Here is a 19,972-nt window from a genome sequence, read left to right on the forward strand (position 1 = left end):
AAGATGCCTCCTGCCCTGCACCTGTCGTTGCACACTCTCAAGTAAGCAGCATCAGGAAACACGTCCATGTCCTTGTCCCAGCGCAGCATTCAGTTGTCCATACCCCAGTCCTTGGAACACAAGCGCAAATATGCAGCCAACGCCCCACAGGCCACACTACTAAATTCTCACATTTCACGACTGCTTGCGCTCGAAATGTTGCCTGTTAGGCTCGTGGAGACGGAAGCATTCCGCAACCTGATGGCGGCGGCCGTCCCTCGGTACTCGGTCCCCAGCCGCCACTATTTCTCCCAGTGTTCCGTCCCTGCATTACACAAGCACGTGTCCCAAAACATTAGCTGTGCTCTCAACAACGCAGTTACCGGTAAAGTCCAGATAGCCACGGACACGTGGACAAGTGCTTGTGGACAGGGACGGTACATCTCGCTGACGGCACACTGGGTTAACATAGTGGATGCCGGGACCCAGTCGGACCTTGGGACGGAACACGTCCTCCCGACGCCAAGGATTGCGGGCCCTAGGTCAATCAGGGTTGCCCCCATGGTTTACAGCTCCTGCACCTCCTCCTCCTCAGCCCTCTCCTCCTCTTCAGCCTCCATCTCCGAAATGACCACATCAGTCACAAGCTGGAAGCACTGCAGCACTGCCTCGGCCAAGCGGCAACAGGCTGTGCTGAAGCTAATATTATTAGGTGAAAAAACGCACAATGCTGAAGAGTTGTGGACAGCTCTGAAAGAGCAGGCAGATCTGTGGCTCACACCGCTGAGCCTACAGCCAGGCATAGTCGTGTGTGGCAATGGCCGGAACCTGGTGGCGGCTCTGAGGCGAGCTCACACGCGTACCATGCCTGGCCCATGTGCTTAACCTCGTGGTTCAGCGGTTTCTCAAATCCTACCCAGAGCTGCCGGATCTGCTTTTTAAAGTACGCCGCCTGTGTGCCCATTTTAGAAAGTCAGCTACAGCTTCGGCCGCCCTTGCATTGTTTCAGCAGCGTTTACAGCTTCCGGCTCACAGACTGGTGTGTGATGTCCCCACACATTGGAACTCTACACTGTAGATGTTGGGAAGGATTTGTGAGCAGCGGTTTCTCAAATCCTATCCGGAGCTGCCGGATCTGTTTTTAAAGTACGCCGCCTGTGTGCCCATTTTAGAAAGTCAGCTACAGCTTCGGCCGCCCTTGCATTGTTTCAGCAGCGTTTGCAGCTTTCGGCTCACAGACTGGTGTGTGATGTCCCCACGCGTTGGAACTCTACACTGCAGATGTTGGGAAGGATTTGTGAGCAGAAGAGGGCAGTTGTTGAGTACCAGCATCAACAAGGCCGTTGGTATTCAGTTCAGACTCCACACATAAGACCTCAGGAGTGGACATGGATGTCAGACATCTGTACCATCCTCCAAAATTTTGAGTACTCCACCAAGATGGTGAGCGGCGATGACGTCATAATTAGCGTCACCATCCCGCTTCTCTGTCTTCTGAAATGCTCTCTGCTCACTATCAAAGAGGATGCATTGCAGGAGGAGCATGATGAGATGGAGCAAGGAACCATACAGGGTGATTACACACAGCCAAGCCTCATCTCATCCCAACGTGGACTGGGTGACAATGAGGAAGAGGAGGAGGAGGAGGAGGAAGGACAGGAGCTAGTTTCCTGCACTATAGACATTACTACCTGCACAGCTGTCATACCGTCAGTTCAGCATGGATGACCAGAGGACAGAGAGGAGGAGGAGGAAGAGAGCATGGTTAGTCATCCTCTTGGTGAGGACACGGAAGTCTTGCCTGTTAGTAGTCTGACACGCATGGCTGTGTTTATGTTACGCTGCCTTTCCCATGACCCTCGCGTTCTCAAAATTTTGGGTGACAGCCATTACTGGTTGGTGACACTTCTAAACCCATGCTACAAGGAGAACTTTATATCTCTTAATCCTGAGGCGGACAGGTCTACAAAAATGGGTCTGTACCAGAAGGCTCTTGTTGCGGAGCTATTAAAAAAATTCCCATCTGAAAACGCTGGCGGCAGAGGGCATACTTCGTTGAACAACCAAGGAGTACAGGTGAGAGAGACACAACTTCAATCCAGCAGACGCAGGGGAACACTGTCAAAGTTCTGGGAGAGTTTTCTCAGACCCTCCCATCGGACAGGCCCTGAGGCGCAGGGTACTCTCACAAGGAGTGCAAAGTTTGGGAAGATGCTGAGGGAGTACCTTGCCGACCGTACCAATGTCCTCCGTGATTCCGCTGTGCCTAATAATTATTGGGTATCCAAGCTGGATACGTGGAATGAACTGGCTCTCTATGCCTTGGAGGTCCTGGCCTGCCCTGCCACCCGCATTTTATCAGAGCGGGTTTTTAGTGCCGCTGGTGGAATTATAACTGATAAGCGCATCCGCCTGTCAACTGAAAATGCTGACAGGCTGACTCTTATAAAAATGAACAAAGGCTGGATTGGGCCAGACTTCTCAACACCACCGAATTATAGCAGCGTAACATAAACTCCAATCCAGTGTCTTTTCTTGAAAGGTGTATTCCCATGCACCTTTTCACACCCACACATGGGTATATGTAGCGCCCCGAGGGTTCGGTTGCTACAGGGGTATTGCACCTCAACCAGAGGTGTGATATTCCACTCCCAGGTAAGGATGGAGTATGGACCAGGGCTCAGTTAGCTGCATACACACTCTCACCCCATTTCCGGGGGACAGCTCGACGGTGCTCCCATTTATATATATGCAGGCACAACTGACCATGTCCCTGGCTGGAGTGGGGAGGGGGAAGAGAACCCAGTGATGTAGGAGCAGAAGGGGACGGTTTCTGGAGCATAGGAAGGGGCTCATTGGGTGCAGGTCACCTGAGCTCAGACACAGAGAAGCAGATAAAAGGTGGGGGCCATCTTAGGAGGGAGTTCAGTCGGTTCAGTACAGTGGAGAGGTGACAGGGAGCAGAGGCTCTGTAGGAGCTCTGCTCAGAAGGCAGGCCTAGAGAAGAGGCCGGGACCAGAGAGGAGAAGAGGAGACGGAAGGAAAGAGGAGAGACAGAGGAGTAGAAAGGCTCCAGAAACAAGGAGGCAGAAGGGACCCTAAGAGAGAGCAGAATGGACAGCAACCATTGCAAACCCGCGTTATATCGGGTGAAGGGTCAGGCTATAGAAGGGTACTGGATTCCCAAGTTGGTGGAGGTAAATCATCCCTCAGCCAAGAACCGGAGGTCGTGATCATCTATTGGTGCGACCCCCCGCCAAACCTGCTAGGAAGGCACCATATAGGATAGCGGGAAACGGGAGCCAACGTTTGCCCGCAAAGATCCGCGGCAGCTGGACTGAAGTTTGGTCACTGGTGGGGCACGAGAGGCCAGAGAAAGGACAGAAGGGGGTCCTGTGCCATACTCCTGAATTGCCTGGGGGTTGACCGAGCCCCTCACCTGGTGGACGCAGCACGGCTTGGGGCGTCATTGCTGACAGAAATGACATGGATAACAACTGTGAGTAAAACCCTGGACTGCATCATTGGACTCTGTGTTATTTATGCTGTGCCTGCACCATCACCCCCAGCATCCACCTACACTGCCCTGAGGCTACACTCTTCCCATGGGGAGTTATCCTATCCCTATGCTGCACACCAACACCAGCCTCAGCGGTCTGCCTAGCAGCGGCGGTTATCCCTGACCGCAATCCACGGGTGGCGTAGTCGGACATTCATAACTCTACAAATAGACTGCCACAGTATTTGGTCTGACCACCCTAAGCCACGGGATCGGGTTGCCACTACTACCCCCATCATCGCACTAAAAAGCCCGGTTCCGGGTGCCCCACAGCCCAGGGGGCGAGTCATATACGCTTCCTGATTTTGGCTATCTGCTCTTGTCCTCCTCCTTCTCCTCATCCTCCACCACCAAATCACCAGGGTGACCGTGGTCTGTGATGCAACACCCACCTAATTTTTTTAAAGGGTGTTTATGATGCCTGTAAAAAATTTTTTTGATACAGTATGTTCATGTATACCCCCCAGGGGTAAATGTTTGTCAGCCTATACACTTAGTGCATGGGCATTACAAGTATAGGACGCCCACTCCTTTCTAATGGGAACATTTTTTTATGAGGCCCTCCTCCACGTCTCTTCCAAGGGGCATTGAAGTGCCTCCAAATTTACAGGCCAACACTATGGGAGACTCTCTCCTTTCTAATGGGAATTTGTCGTTACTGTGGCCCTGCTCTATGTGTCTTTAAATTCTTAGTGGGGTTTTTCCTAAAATTGTCAGCCGTTGGACTCACTGCATACCCTATAACTGTATAGCAGACTCTCTCCTTTCTCATGGGAACATGTTGTACCTTGTTACTGTGGCCCTGCTCCATGTGTCTTTAAATTCTTAGTGGGGTTTTTCCTAAAATTGTCAGCTGTTGGACTCACTGCATACCCTATAACTGTATAGCAGACGCTCTCCTTTCTAATGGAAACATGTCGTACCTTATTACTGTGGCCCTGCTCCATGTGTCTTTAAATTCTTAGTGAGGTTTTTCCTAAAATTGTCAGCCATTGGACTCACTGCATACCCTATAACTGTATAGCAGACTCTCTCCTTTCTAATGGGAACATGTCATACCTTGTTACTGTGGCCCTGCTCTATGTGTCTTTAAATTCTTAGTGGGGCTTTTCCCAAATTTTGGCAACCCTTTCAGTCACAGCATGGGCATTACCACTTATAGGAGACCCGCTCCTTTATAATGGGAACATTTTTTTTACTGAGACCCTCCTCTATGTCTCTTCAAAGGGGTATTGGGTTGCGTCCAAATTTTTGGCAGCCCTTGCAGTCACTGGATACGCATTAACAGTATAGGAGACCCACTTGTTAATATTGGGAACAACAAAGCATAGCCGGCTGATGGCTCTCTAACAATAGCTAGGGCCGACTGCCGGCCTTTTAAGAATAGTAAGGGCCTTCTGATGTTCCTATAAAAATAGGCATTATGATTTTCAGAGTCCCTCCATCATAAATAAAATAGGAAGTGTCTGATGATGTGTCACACACCACATTGCCAGCTAAGGTTGTAAAATATTAAAATGACATTTCCCGGTGAATGCATTTGTCTTAAAAAAAACTTAAAAAAACCAAAACAATAGGATTTTTCTTTAATATAAAAAACAGCGCCACCAATTTAACAACAATGTAATCACATTGTTCAGCTCATGCACCACCTCCTCCATCTCCAGTCACAAGCTGACAGCACTGCAGCACTGTCTTGGCCAAGCGGCAACAGGCTGTGCTGAAGATAACATGCTTAATTGACAAACCGCCCAGCGCTTCAGAGTTGTTGAAAGCTGTAACACAGCAGCCTGATCTGTGGCTCTCACCACTGAACATACAGCCAGGCATGGTCGTGTGTGACAATGGGCGGAACCTGGTGACGGAGAAATGACAGCCGGGGTAGATACGGTTTCCCTCTATGCCAGTCCTTTCATCGAGCTAAAGAATATGGCTGTGGTGAAATACAACTCCCACTGAGAAGCTGTTTCAGATTGAAAAACATTGTGCCCACCAGAGGATTTGATTCTGAGGGCTAACCTTTCTCCCCCGCTCAAGAGCCCCATAGCAGCTGCAAAGTTAGCGCTATCATGAACTTTCCTGAGGTAGAAGCCAAGGCACATCAGAGGATTCTCTGGTGGGACTGTCCAACCCTGCCGACAAGCAGCCCTGGCTAAGAAAAGTGTGGGGGAAGGTTCCCGGACACTCTATGGCTGCCTTTTTAATGTGGATCGGCCATGCTTATGCATGTTATTTCTCAAACCGCATTACAGATCAGGCCATTGTCCAACTCTGTATTCAAGAAATTAAATGCGCAAAGAAAGATGTGTGTGTGTGTGTCAAAGCACCACCGACATGGGCGAGTTGATGTTGGACGGGCTGCCATTGCTTCTGCAACAAGCTGCATTACAGGACTTCCTGTGAGAAATGACATGCAGGGTAGATAGGGTTTCCCTCTATGCCAGTCCTCTCACCGAGCTAAATACAACTGTCAGCAAAAAAAGGTTGTGGACTGGCTCCGTACCGTCCCTGGCCACATTCACCTGTCCACGTGTTTGTGGTTAGGCGGTCCTTCCCAGTAAGTGCACTGGGGAGGGCACGGGTAATGTTGTGGGACCCGTGCTTGTGGAAGGCGGAGACGATACCGGGAAATATAGTGGCGGCTGGGGACCGAGTATGGACACCCGGCCGCCGCCGGCATGATGTTGTGAAAAGCTTCCGCCTCCATGAGCTTAAAAGGCCATATTTCAAGTGCAAAAAGCTGCCCAGAAATCTGGCAGTTTAGTGTTGCAGCCTGTGGGTGGGTGGCTGGCTGTATGCTTGCACTTGCATTCCAAGTAACAGAAAACTAAGCAGATGGTGGCCTCTATGATCATCATGGCCTCATGTCGGCACTATGAACTCTCCTGAAGGAGAAGCCAGGGCCCTCCGGAGGAGTCTCCAGTTCTCTAGTGGGCCCGTCCAACCCTGCCGAAAAGCAGCCCTGGCTAAGAAAAGTGTGGGGGAAGGTTCCCGGACATTCTATGGCTGCTTTTTTAATGTGGATCGGCCATGCTTATGCATGTTATTTGTCAAACCGCATTACAGATCATGCCATTGTCCAACTCTGTATTCAAGAAATTAAATGCGCAAAGAAAGATGTGTGTGTTTGTCAAAGCACCACCGACAAGGGCGAGTTGATGTTGGACGGGCTGCCATTGCTTCTGAAACAAGCTGCATTACAGGACTTCCTGTGAGAAATTACATGCAGGGTAAATAGGGTTTCCCTCTATGCCAGTCCTTTCACCGAGCTAAATACAACTGTCAGCAAAAAAAAGTTGTGGACTGGCTCCGTACCGTCCCTGGCCACATTCACCTGTCCACGTGTTTGTGGTTAGGCGGTCCTTCCCAGTTAGTGCACTGGGGAGGGCACGGGTAATGTTGTGGGACCCGTGCTTGTGGAAGGCGGAGGTGATACCGGTGCATGGTGGGAGGAATCTTCGCATGCGCCAAAGATCGCTTATGATGGGCACACTTTTAGGCAGTGACCTGGAAGTCAGAGATGCTTCCAGAGGTCTTCCGCATGCTGTTCCCATGTCTTTTCAGCACTGTATGCATGTGTCTGATGATGTGTCACACATGACATGGCCAGATAAGGTTGTAAAATGTTAAAATTACATTTCCTGGTGAATGCATTTGTCTTGGTTGAAAGCAATGCAAAAGTGCAAAAACGCATCAAAAACGCAACATGTGAACATAGCCCAAGGTGTGGAGGTGTATTTTTGGTTTTGGTTATTTATTTTGCCTTCTATACAAGTAATTACCCTGGAAATGATGTTCCTTAACATATTTCCCAGGAAAATCCATTTTGGTTTCGTTTTTTATGTTTTATTGTGAGTCCGTAAAAGTGGCGTAATACTCTGACAACATTGTTAACAGCAGTGACCTGGGAGTCAGAGATGCTTCCAGGGGTCTTCCTCATGCTGTTCCCATGCCATTTGAGCACTGTTCCCATCGATTTGGGCAATTTTTAGGCCCTCTGCAGACCGCCGGGGGGAGCCGCCTGAAAAATGTTTGAGTTTCCCATAGACTTACATTGGGCTCGTTGCTCGGGTCGAGCACCCGAGTATTCCAATGTGCTCGACCCGAGCAATGAGTACCCGAGCATTTTAGTGCTCTCTCATCACTATGGACAATGCAACCATGACAACAACCCTAATTACAAAAAAAGATGGGATGCTGTAAAATGTAAAGAAAACAAAAATGCAAGGATTTGGAAATCTCTAACTGCCATAACCCTGCCCAAACTTTTTTGTGATGTGCTGCTACCATCAACTTCTAAATTAGTTATTTTTTAAAAATGAAATGGAAAAATAGCACACTTTCTACTTCTGATCTGTGTTTTATATTGTATTTTGAATTAAATATGTCTAAAAGAAAAAGATTTCCAAATCATTGAATTCTTGTTTTCTTTACATTTTATACAGCGTCCCAACTTTTTTGGAATTGGGGTTGTACATTAGTTTCCATTATTGCTGACTCTAATTTGCAATGTTTTCTTTAATTCTCATCTCCATTGCTGCTAACTCTGACTTTTAGGCTAATTCTGTTATTGTTATTGAGCTTTGTATTTCTTTACTTTTAAAGGTTGCTTGGCTATTATATTAGCTATTTGTTAATTCCATCAATTACACAGATCATTTAGATCACACATGTCAAACTCTGGCCCGTGGGCCAAATCTGGCCCTCAGGGTGATTATATTTGGCCCGCCATGCTGGGGACTATGTGGGGCCATTATACTGTATGGAGGACTATGTGGGACCATTATTCTATATGGAGGACTATGTGGGGCCCTTTATTCTGTATGGAGGACTATGTGGGACCATTATACTGTATTGAGGACTATGTAGGCCCATTATACTGTATAGAGGACTATGTAGGCCCATTATACTGTATAGAGGACTATTTGGGGCCTATTATACTGTATAGAGTACTATGTGGGGCCCATTGTACTATATGGACTATGTGGAGCCCATTATTATGTATGGAGGACTATGTGGGGCCATTACACTGTACGGAGGACTATGTGGGGCCATTATACTGTATGGAGGACTATGTGGGACCATTATACTGTATGGAGGACTATGTAGGCCCATTATACTGCATAGAGTACTATGTGGGACCCATTATACTGCATAGAGTACTATGTGGGACCCATTATACTGTATTGAGGACTATGTAGGCCCATTATACTGTATAGAGGACTATGTAGGCCCATTATACTATATAGAGGACTATGTGGAGCCCATTATTCTGTATGGAGGACTATGTGGGGCTCATTGTACTGTATGAAGGACTATGTGGGGCCCATTATACTGTATGGAGGACTATTTGGAGACCATTATACTGCATGGAGGACTATGTGGGGCCATGATTCTGTATGGAGGACTATGTGGGGCCATGATTCTGTATGGAGGACTATATGGCGCCATTGTACTTTATGGAGGACTATGTGGGGCCATTGTACTTTATGGAGGACTATGTGGGGCCATTATTCTGTATGGAGGACTATGTGGGGCCATTATTCTGTATGGAGGACTATGTGGGGCCCATTATACTGTATGGAGGACTGTGTGGTGGCCCATTATACTGTATGGAGGACTATGTGGGGCATATTGTACTGTACAGAGGACTATGAGGTTGCCCATTATTCTGAATGGAGGATTTTATTCAAAGATCTAATAATTTAAAATGTACTTTGCTTGTGGCACAACCTCTAAGTTTGTTGGTACTGTAAAAATGACAAAAACGTGGTTGTAAATAATACAACAAAACCGAAATGTGTGAATAAGCCTTTACATGTATGCCTGTAAATTATATACATAACCCCGCTATATACTCTTCAATGGACAAGTGAATCAGTTAACATGTATTGTTGGTTTAGGTTTGCCATTTTAGTTTAAAAAAAAAAATTAAAACTTCAAATTTGAGTTAAAGGGTTACTGTCATTTTACACTTTTTTTCAATAGCACCCATGAAAATAACAAACCTTGTGATATATTTTATTAGAGAATCATCTTCTTTCTCTGTTTGAATGATCATTCATTCTCAAAATTCTTAATTCACAGGTAAAATCTGTTTTAAGGGAATGCACATTTTCCCATTAATAATATAGTGAAAGATGGCTGTGATCAATGAGAAGAATAGCAGAACTGCAGTAGCTAAAAAGGTGATTTAGTCAAAACTGCAGCAGGAAGCCCAGAAAAAAAAACAGTTCTAGAATCAGGGTATCTGCACCTATTTTATGCTGCACTCAGAGTGAAAAACAAAAAGCTGGTGAAAAATTCAATTTATATCTAATTAATGTAACTAATATTAAATCCATGAGACTTTCTTTACCTTTAAAACAACTGAAGTTTTAACGAATAATCATATATTTTAATTTATTCACTTAAGTATGCCAATTCACATAGTATACAAATCACATAGACAAATGCCAGGGTGTCCCACAAATGGCCAATCACACCGGTATACTGTATCTCCCTGGACAACACCTATGTAGTCCATAAATTTTGACCATAACATCTCTATGATCAGCACCTTTTGCAGGATAAGTTCGGTGGCGCCAGCTAACAGAAACATATATCTCTAGAGGAGGTCAGGGTAGAGATGTAACCACAATTTTGTAAAATTTTGCAAGAAAGAGATGAGAAAACCCAAAGTGGAAAGCTGTCAATCAATATATACTTTTCAAAGGACAGCACAATACAGACTTTTTCACGTATAGCTACGTCCCTGCATATTTACAGTTTTCAATCAGAGTTTTCCTTTAATTCCCTCATTCACAGCATACAGAAATCCGAATTAGTGTTTCCATCCAAACAAGAACCACCTATTGATTGTTCACGGAAAGTGATGGAAAAGTCTATAGAACTGGAGCACTGTGAGAGGAAACTACTTCTGAATAGTGGAAATGACAGGTAAGTCACACATTGATATAATAAACTATGTGTTGTAAATAAATCAGTAATAAATGAATAAATTGAAAAAAGTCAACAGACAACTTAAACACTGTGGATGCACAAGAGAGGAAGAGAGGTGTTAGACAATTAATATGGTGGTAGTATGGCTGTGATTGCAATTGGAAGACCAATGGAACACTATTTTTGACATTTTAACACCTTCAGAATGGGTGATTATTCATTTTTGCGTTTTTATTACCCAGCAACTGCAGGGTAAGATGTGGACTCAGCTCCTAAACTCTCATCATACCTTGTGAGCTCACATTAGACATACCAGTGCATCCAATGTCAGCAAGGAATTAAAGCGTTATCTCGCAAAAAAAAAATTGATGTCCTATCCATGGGATTGGTGATAAATGTATAGTTGGTGAGGACTTGATAGCTGGGAACCCACCGATTACGAGAACAAGGAACCCATACCTTCCGAGTGAATGATCTGATAACAGAAGGTGTGTGTATGTGTCAAGCATGTCCAGATGGCAAAGTTTATAGGCGTCTACACAAAGTCTGGGTCATGAAGTACAAAGGGAAAGTGAATTACTGCAATCAGAAGATGTTGGTACTGAATTATTTATTGGTGTTTAGCGGCACTGACTGTGCTTGATTTCATGATTTATTCAGTTTTCCTTTGACCAGTCAGTGTTATATATAAGTATTTTGTATTATGCAACACACTTGTATAGTACAGATAGTTAGATACTTAATGGTGGCAACATTTTTTTCATTGTTTGGTAATATTTTATGATGTATGGTAATCTTATTAGTAGTGATGAGCGAGCATACTCGCAAGTACTCTGTACTCGCCCGAGCATCTCAGTACTCGAGAAGCTCGGAGCTCGCCGAGTACTTGCGAGATGCTCGGGCGGATGCTCGGGTCCCCTACCTGCATGTTTGGCGCTCTTTACAGAGCCAGTGAACATGCAGGGATTGCCTGCCACTCACTGTAATGCCGCAGCCATGTTGGTTGTGGCATTACAGTGATTGGCTGGCCGCACAGCGTCATCAAGTCTATATCAGACCTGGCGCCGCCGTGCTCATCAGTCTACTCCGCAATCAGACAGTGTAGGGAGAGATGCTGCTGAGCTAGGGAGAGATTTGCTTGTTTATTAGGTAATGTAGATAGAACAGAAGTATATTACAAATATCCATCTCAACAAACAGTCCTTCTGAGGACTAATCCATCTGCAGAGATATCAGGCAGGCAGTGTATATAGGCAGGCAGGCAGTGTATATAGCAGACTGCAGTGCATATAGCACAAGAGGCTCCATTCCAGTTCTATCTGCTGCTGCTGCTGTTAGACATTTCTAGACATAGGCCCAGGTCTCAGGGGCCAGGAATAATTTTTTTTTTGGATCTTAATCCTCATTATTTGCTTAAAAAGCAATCCAGAGAACACCATGTATCTGTACCATTTGCTTGTTGGCACTGCAGAATACAGCCAGGTCCTTTCCATATTAACGCGCTAAAAATCCAGCTATTTAACACTGTGGTTTGTCCGTCACACGGATCACATATAATTGCGCTGAAAATATTGCCATTTCTGGCCTCCATTGAAATTTTGTTGCAGTGTGTCTGTGAACTGATTGACACGAGGTCGGCGCTGTTCAAAATAGTTACCTACAGGCCAGCTATTTAAAACTGTGGTTTGTCCATCACACGGATCACATATAATTGCGCTGAAAATTCTGCCATTTCTGGCCTCCATTAAAATTTTGTTTCAGTGTGTAAGTGAAGTTATTGACACCGGTTTGCTGTTCAAAATAGTTACCTACAGGCCAGGTATTTAAAACTGTGGTTTGTCCGTCACACGGATCACATATATGTGGCGCCCCTGAGGGTTCAGTCGCCACAGAGGTATTGCATCTCACCCAGAGGTGTAGTATCTCACCTTCAGGTAAGGAAGGAGTACAGCCCAGGACCCTAACACCTGCATTGACTACATCACATTTCCGGGGGACAGGGAGAGATTGCTCCTACGGGAGAGCACAGTCCCTGGTCCCTGGCTGGAGTGGGGGGAGCCACCTAGAGAGGGGGAACCATGTAGTGGATGGGGTGGAGGAAGTAGATCCTGGGAGCACTTGAAAGGAAGCAGTATAAAATAGAGACACCATCTTAGATCAGTGAGACCAGTCAGAGGCGGAAAGTGACAGGAGCAGAGGCACTGCATGAGCTCTGCTCCAGAGGCGGGCCTAGTCAGGAGGCCTGACCCTGAGAGGAAGGAGAAGCAAGGAGGAGAGGGAGCAGGAAAGGCTCCAGAAACAAGGAGTGAAGGGACCCTAGGGGTATGGGCCGTGCAGAAAGCCACCCGTACGCCCGCTGCTACCAGGAGGTAGAGGGGTCAGGCCAGATAAGGGGAACCGGTCCCTCAACTAGTGGAGAACTGCAAGGCTCAACCATAAACCGGAGGCTGCAGCACTTTATGTACCATTAGCCAAAAGTCCACACCAGTCTCACTAAGAAGGTAGCCACATAGGACCCAGGGGACAGAACAGACGTCGCTCGCCAAGGCCCAAGGGTACCGGATTGGAGTCACTAGGTGTGAGGTGCAGGGAGAAGGCCAGAGAAAATACACACAGAAGGGGGTCCTGCTAAGTACTCCGGAGCTACCTGGGGGTGGACTGAGCCCCTCACTGAGTAAACACAGGACGACATGGGAAGTCGTGATCTGCAGTGATGACTTGGAATGAAACAACTGTAAGTAAAGGACCTGAGACTGCATCCCACTGACTCTGTGTTTATTACTAACTCCCTGCACAACAATCACCACCATCATTCACACACACTGCCCTGAAGCTAACTCTTCCTGTGGGGAGTAATACCATCATTGCGGCACAACCACCAGCTTCAGAGGACTGTTCCACAGTGGCGGCCCCTTTGGCCGCACTCCACAGGTGGCGTAGTCGGACATTATAAAAACTTATATATATAAATAACCCCTTGGATTGACCGCCCTGGGTCTCGGACCGGGTCACCGCCACAGTGACTACAACCCCCAGTGTCTACCGGCCCGGCTCCGGGTACCCCACGGCCCAGGGGGCGCGTCATATACATTTTCAGAAAATTGCCACCACCCTGTCTTCCACGCGGTCAAGTCTCAGTAGCCGTGAGTCTGGACTGCATATTCCTCACCCTGATCCTCCTTCCTCCCACCATGCCGAGTGCCCGGAGACAACTGATCCCACACTTGGACACTCCAAATAGCTGTTCACTTTTCCATTTATAGATTCGGGCCTCTCGCCCGGTCCACTTGAAGCCTGGCAAGAGGAAATCGCATGTAGCGATACCCAAATATTTGAGCGGCCACGGTCACACAAAGGCGACGGTGGAAAAGTGTCACAAGAGGTGGACGATGATGAGACACAATTGCCAGAAAGTCAGGAGGAGGATCAGGGTGCGGAAGTGGAAGACGAGGTGGTGGATGTTGTAGTAACTGACCCAACCTGTCAGGAGGACATGCAGAGCGAGGACAGCAGCAAACATGGGGAAGGAGGCAAGCACCCCAACAGGCAGGAAGAAGCAGTGTGGTGGCCGCAGACAGAAGGCAGGCAACCATTCCCCGTAACACCAACACGAAGGAAGTTGCCAGTACAACTTTTAGGTCTTCCCGAGTCTGGTTGTTTTTTAAAGACTCTACCAATAACCCCCAAAAAGCCATTTGCACCACCAGCCAGGACAGCATCAGCATGATCAGGCACATGGCAGCAAAGCACCCGACTTTGTGGGCCAAGGGTCCAGGAACAGTGTCTGCGGGTGGCACCACTGCTTCTTCCGCTGTTGTGCATGCAAGCCAATCCCCTGTCCACGGAGTATGCGAAGATGCCTCCTGCCATCCACCTGTCATTGCACACTCTCAAGTGGCAGCATCAGGAAGCACGTCCACATCCTTGTCCCAGCGCAGCATTCAGTTGTCCATACCCCAGTCCTTGGAACGCAAGCGGAAATACACAGCCAATGCCCCACAGGCCATGACTAGCCCAGGGGATGGGGATGACTCGGTACCCGGGCCTTTGCCTTGGGGATGTCGCGGTGGTCGAGGGGTCACTCTTTAAAAAGGGTGGATAATTTGTTAAGTTTATAAAAGTTTGTGACGCCACCTGTGGTTTCTGGTGAGATTCACCAGCGCTGCGGCAGTCCACTGAGGCCGGTGATGAGGCAGCTTAGATGGTATCACTCCCCACAGGTGGAGCTAGGCCTCAGGGCAGTGTACGGACAGGGGAATGCAGAACAGAGGGGACCCAGCCGGGTCAGAGCAAGAACAGGGACAGACACGATAGTCACTTCAGTACCTTTTACTGATGGAAATTCAGGCACGTCCTGGAGCACTGTAGGGTGAAGGTTGCATGTCAGGATCCTCCCCAATGAGTGGGTGTAGGGCCTCCTGTTTCTTGCCTCTGCGTAGTAAGTTTCTGACCTGCCTGGAGCTAGGCCTAACTTTGTCTCTGTCCTGCGCTGGCTTACCTTGTGTTAGGGCCTTTTCTTGGACGCTCCTCAGCTTGCGGGGCCTATGTATCTCCCGGCTCTGTTACATATCAGCACTTTAGCGATCCTGGGACTTGTAGTTCTCCAGGGATTCCGGTTATATCTTACTGGGTCATAGAGATCCCGGTAAACTTCGGACCCGGTGTCCGGTAAATGCTTCGGGGTGAGCTAGTTAAGCTCCTCTACCCCCTATGTACTAACTCTCCACTCGCCTTCGGCCTACTCGGGCCCTCACTAGGCTACTCACACTAACGGCAGCTTGCCGCGCTTCACCGATCTTATGGCGCCGGCACACCTAGAGCTCACTTTTCTGAGCTACACTGAGTCTTGGTCTGGATAAGCTCCATGTAACGGGTCTGGGAGGTGGAACCTCTGAGCAACTATACAAGGGGGCGGTCCTTGTAAGGAAGCGGGTGGCTCCCAGGGAAGACGGGCAGGTAGTCACGACAAGTGACAGGGACAGTCTCTGGGTAGAAGGGCAGGCAGTCACGGCAAGTGACAGGGACAGTCTCTGGGTAGAAGCGCAGGTAGTCACGGCAAGTGACAGGGACAGTCTCTGGGTAGAAGGGCAGGTAGTGTCGGCAAGTGACAGGGACAGTCTCTGGGTAGAGGAACAGCAGGCAGGTGGCTGGTGAGCGCTCCCAGGTGAGCGGGCGAGAGTCTCTGGACAGGCAGGTGGTCACGGCAAGTGATGGCAGAACCTCCAGGTAGACTAGCAGACAGGTAGCAGGTGGACGCTCCCAGGTGAGCGGGCAAGAGTCTCTGGACAGGCAGGTGGTCACGGCAAGTGACGGCAGAGCCTCCAGGTAGGCTAGCAGGCAGGTAGCAGGTGAGCGCTCTCAGGTGAGCGGGCAAGAGTCTCTGGACAGGTGTAATGCACACGCCCGGACTGACTGGCGTGTGCGTGTTTATGTAGTGATTCCACTGTGCCATGAACCGGAGAGTGCCTGGAGGGGCGTAACTAAGTATCTGCCCGATCCGACCAAGGTCGCACGGCGGCATACGACGCCAGTGCACCAGGGAGGAACCGAGCAGAGGAACCAGGGTCTACTCCAGGTCAGACTCCGGACACGGCTGTTGACCCACACCGGGGAATACAGGAACAGGCTGACTAGAGCGCAGGCTGGGTAGGGTCCAGTACAGACTGGGAGACAAATTCGAAACCGCAGACGCGGTGGACAGGGCAGAGCAAAGTGAAAACCGCAGACGCGGTGGACAGAGCTGAGCAAAGCGAAAACCGCAGACGCGGTGGACAGAGCTGAGCAAAGCGAAAACCGCAGACGCGGCGGACAGAGCTGAGCAAAGCGAAAACCGCAGACGCGGTGGACAGAGCTGAGCAAAGCGAAACCCGCAGACGCGGTGGACAGAGCTCTGTACACACGGAACAGACTAGAAGGGAAAGGCAGAACCAGATACCCACAGGGTACTTGCAGAGAAGTAGCGAGTGGACCACAAACTCACAAACGGAAGTACAGTGACAACGAGCAGGAGTAGGTACGAGTTCAGACTGCAGAAAAAGGGAAAGTACGGACATAGAGAAAAAGAAAACAGGCTAGGAGAGTATTCAGACAAGAACAGACACAGCAGCAAGATACAGGAGCGGGTTCACACAGGCCTGGAAATACAGCCTCCAGGATAGGCAGAAGACAACAGGCTAGAAGATAATACAGACAGGACACAGTTCAGACACGGGAACTGATACCGAAGGCAGGAAACAAAAACGGAACCTGGCATATCAGTGACCAAAGGCCAACTGACAGAACACAATGCTGAGGCTGGGATTCATTGGAGCAGCTGGGTTAAATACCAGATGGCAGACAGCAATAGGCTGAGGACGCACAAGGCGTGTGTCTGCAGCAGGTACAAAAAGCAGGAAGTGATCGGGCGCCACCCTTAAGCAGCAGACACAGAGGCAAACAGACAGCATGGAGGGAAGCCAGGCTAGCAAACTGGACTGGAGATCAAGTGCGCGCTCTTGCACAGTGGGAGATGTACCACTATGCAAGGACGCCGCCAGGTATGTTACACACATTCTTGGATTCTTGGATCATGGCCGCGGTGCAACTTGCGACCAGTTGTTCTTTCTTCTTCTAAGTGCAACAGTCCAGCAAATTTGCCTTGAGGTAGACGTTGCAGTCTTTTTATAAAACCAGTAGGGGGCGCGTTAAGAAGCGCAACTATATACAAGGGGTGGCCGCTCTCAGTCCTCGGCCAGTTTTGGGAAGGGAAATGGCTGCTCACAGTCCTCAGCCTGCTAGGGGATGTAGGGGATAACTCTCACACAGTCCTATATCAGTCCCAACGGGGACCACACTTTATTTGAAACAGTCGCACACAGTTCTCTGTACCCTGACGGGTAACTATATACATTGGCGCTTCTCCTTACTCTCTATCGTCGTCCTCCATATGCGCCTTGCTCCTCGTCATCTTCAGGCCCATCCGGGTCCTCTTGGTACTCAGCGTCCGAGTAGTGCTGTTCCTCCTCTTCTACTACTCTGTGGACGTGGAGGGCGTACCATACCTTTACGCCTTGGTGCCGGGTGTAGGACACCACATCCCCTGGAAATAGATCTCGCCCTCGATGACCCTCCGGCAGGTGGCTCTCCACATCTCTCCTCGTCACGAACATGTCGCTGATGGTCTCTGGGTCCCGGATGAAACCCCAGCCGCGCTCCATCTGGAACTTCACAACAGTCTCCGTGACTCGGGGACTGCGGGCAGTTCGGGGATCTCACCGGGCCTTCATTTTCTGCTCTGCGCTCTGGACCTGCAGCTTCTCTGGCTTCACGCGCTGTTCTCGCTGCTCCCTCTCAAACATTTCCAGCTGTTGGCGGCAGGCCTCCTGCCGTTCGGCTGCGTCCGCCCGTGTTTCCTTTGTGAACCCCATTAGGTCCTCCCCAGTGGGGTCCCATTCAAACTGGGCATCCTCCAACGGTAGCTGGGGGGTTTCCTGAGGCGCCGGAGCAGGGATGAGGGGCTCAGATGGTACTTCAACCTCCGCGGACGGGCTCCTCCGAAAGCGGAGGTTGACATACTCGGGGGGCCAGATGAAAGGAAGCCCATCCAGACTGGTGTGTTGGGCGAAGAGATCTACGCCCAGTGGTGGTACTGCAGAGGCAGGGGATGAGAGCGGGTTGGCGGCGCCCGGGGGCGCTTCCTAGTTGCTCCCAGGGGTGGTACTGCTGGTGCAGGGGGTTCCGTCGGGGCAGCGGCGCCCGTGGGCGCTAGGCCTTGCGGTCGGGCCTGCGGTGGTGGTTTACTGAGCACGCCCGGGGTCAGAGGGCACGGCGTGGGGTGGGGCTCACTGGCAGCGTCGACGGCCTGGGGACTGGTTGGTGGCGGTGGAGGCACGGTGTCGACGGCGGGTCCAGGTACGTTGGGCTCCGCAACAGGGTGCAAGGGCAGGTCGGCGGCCCCAGGGTTCGGGGTAGGGGCATCTCCGTTACCTGCCTCTGCTGTCGCGGCCTCCTCCGCGACGTCGTCCTCGGCCTCCGCTCTGTTTTCACTGCCCTCGGTGGCTGGTGTGCTCCTGGACGTCGACGGCACCTCCTGCTGCAGAGTCACAGCCCGCCGAGCCACTTCTTCTTTCCACCCGGCTATCACGTCCTGCTGCGCCCGGACCATCCTCCGGTCCAGCTCCTCCAGCGCCGCCCGCGCATACTCGGGGTCCTCCTTGGGGAGATGGGCTAGCAGCTCTGTGAGGCTGCATGGTGGTGTGGCTTGCAGCAGGCCCCTTGACAAAGTGCTGGAGCTTGTTACTTTCTCCATCTCCGGGTGCGGCCTGGCCAGACTGATCCAGACCACCCCCTGCCCCGCAGTTTTCTTCTCTTTCCGCCCCCATGGGGGGTGGTCCTGGGGCATTCTGCTGACAATCACTCTCAGGGGCAGCCCCCCCACGTTGACGGACATTTCTACCGCTGTGCTCATGGTTGTTGGGGGCGGGCTTCCTCTTTGGCGCCATTCTGGGACCCGGCCCACGATGGGAGGCGGCCTCCTGTGGTCTTTTGGCGCGCACATTATGGCGCTCGTTCTTCTGGGGCGGGCGCCATCTTTAGTACAATGAAACAGTCTCTTTTCAGGCGCGCAGTACCCGTTGTTAGCGGGCATTAAATCCTGCCGACTATGCCAAAGCTGACTCGCCCCCTGGGCCGTGGGGCACTCGGATCCGGGCAGTAGGGGAACAATGGGAGAAGTAGTGGCAACCCGGTTCCGTGGCTCAGGGTGGTCAGGCCAGTGGTAGTCCGTTATGTGCTGATGATTATGTCTGACTACGCCACCCGTGGATTGCGGTTGTTAGGAACCACCGCTGCAAGGCAGTCCGCTGGGGCTGATGACGTGTGCAGCTGGGATGGTGTGACTCCCCACGGGAAGAGTGCGGCCCCAGGGCAGTGTAGTGGATGTTGGAAGTGATGGTGGTGAGAGTCCCAGTACCGTTAGTGCTGGAGGAGCGAAAGAGCCCACAGACAATGTACTGCAGTCCAATGTCTTTTACTCACAGTTCAGGTACTCCGGGTCACTTCTGTGCACGTAGTGACTGCCCAAGCCGTGCTGCGTCCACCAGGTGTGGGGCTCGGTCAACTCCCAGGCAATTCAGGAGTAGGGCTCAGGACCCCCTTTTGTCCTTTCTCTGGCCTGCCTCACCAGTGACCCACTTTTGTCCAGCTGCCGCGGACTTGTGCGGTTAAACGTGGGCCCCGTCCTCCGCTGTCCTATATGGTGCCTTCCTAGCAGGTTTGATGAGGTGTCGCACCAATAAATGATCACGACGTCCGGTCTTTGGCTGAGGGTAGTTTCTCCTCCACCAACTTGGGATCCGGTACCCTTAATCTGCCTGACCCTTCACCCTGGATTCTCGTGGGTTCTTAGGGTCCCTTCCACCTTCTTGTTCCTGAGCCCTTCGGTTTCTCTGTCTCTCCTCCGTCTTTCCTGTTCCTTCTTATCCTCCCTTCTCGTGGAGCTGGGCTCAGGTGGCA

At 50.1% G+C, this 19,972-nt stretch overlaps 1 protein-coding gene across 1 annotated transcript in view; it reads left to right on the forward strand.

Annotated features, from left to right (window-relative positions):
• LOC141156420 (histo-blood group ABO system transferase 2-like) overlaps positions 1 to 19,972 on the forward strand; it is a 163,783-nt gene that overhangs the window by 118,655 nt on the left and 25,156 nt on the right. The window contains exon 3 of the mRNA XM_073642615.1: positions 10,346 to 10,477. Within this exon, the coding sequence (XP_073498716.1) occupies positions 10,346 to 10,477 (132 nt within the window). The remainder of the gene's footprint in view (positions 1 to 10,345; positions 10,478 to 19,972) is intronic.

The sequence above is a fragment of the Phyllobates terribilis genome, unplaced genomic scaffold (assembly GCF_046119375.1).
Source record: "Phyllobates terribilis strain yellow unplaced genomic scaffold, ASM4611937v1 Scaffold_8__6_contigs__length_399053987, whole genome shotgun sequence".
In the NCBI taxonomy this organism is placed as follows: domain Eukaryota; kingdom Metazoa; phylum Chordata; class Amphibia; order Anura; family Dendrobatidae; genus Phyllobates; species Phyllobates terribilis.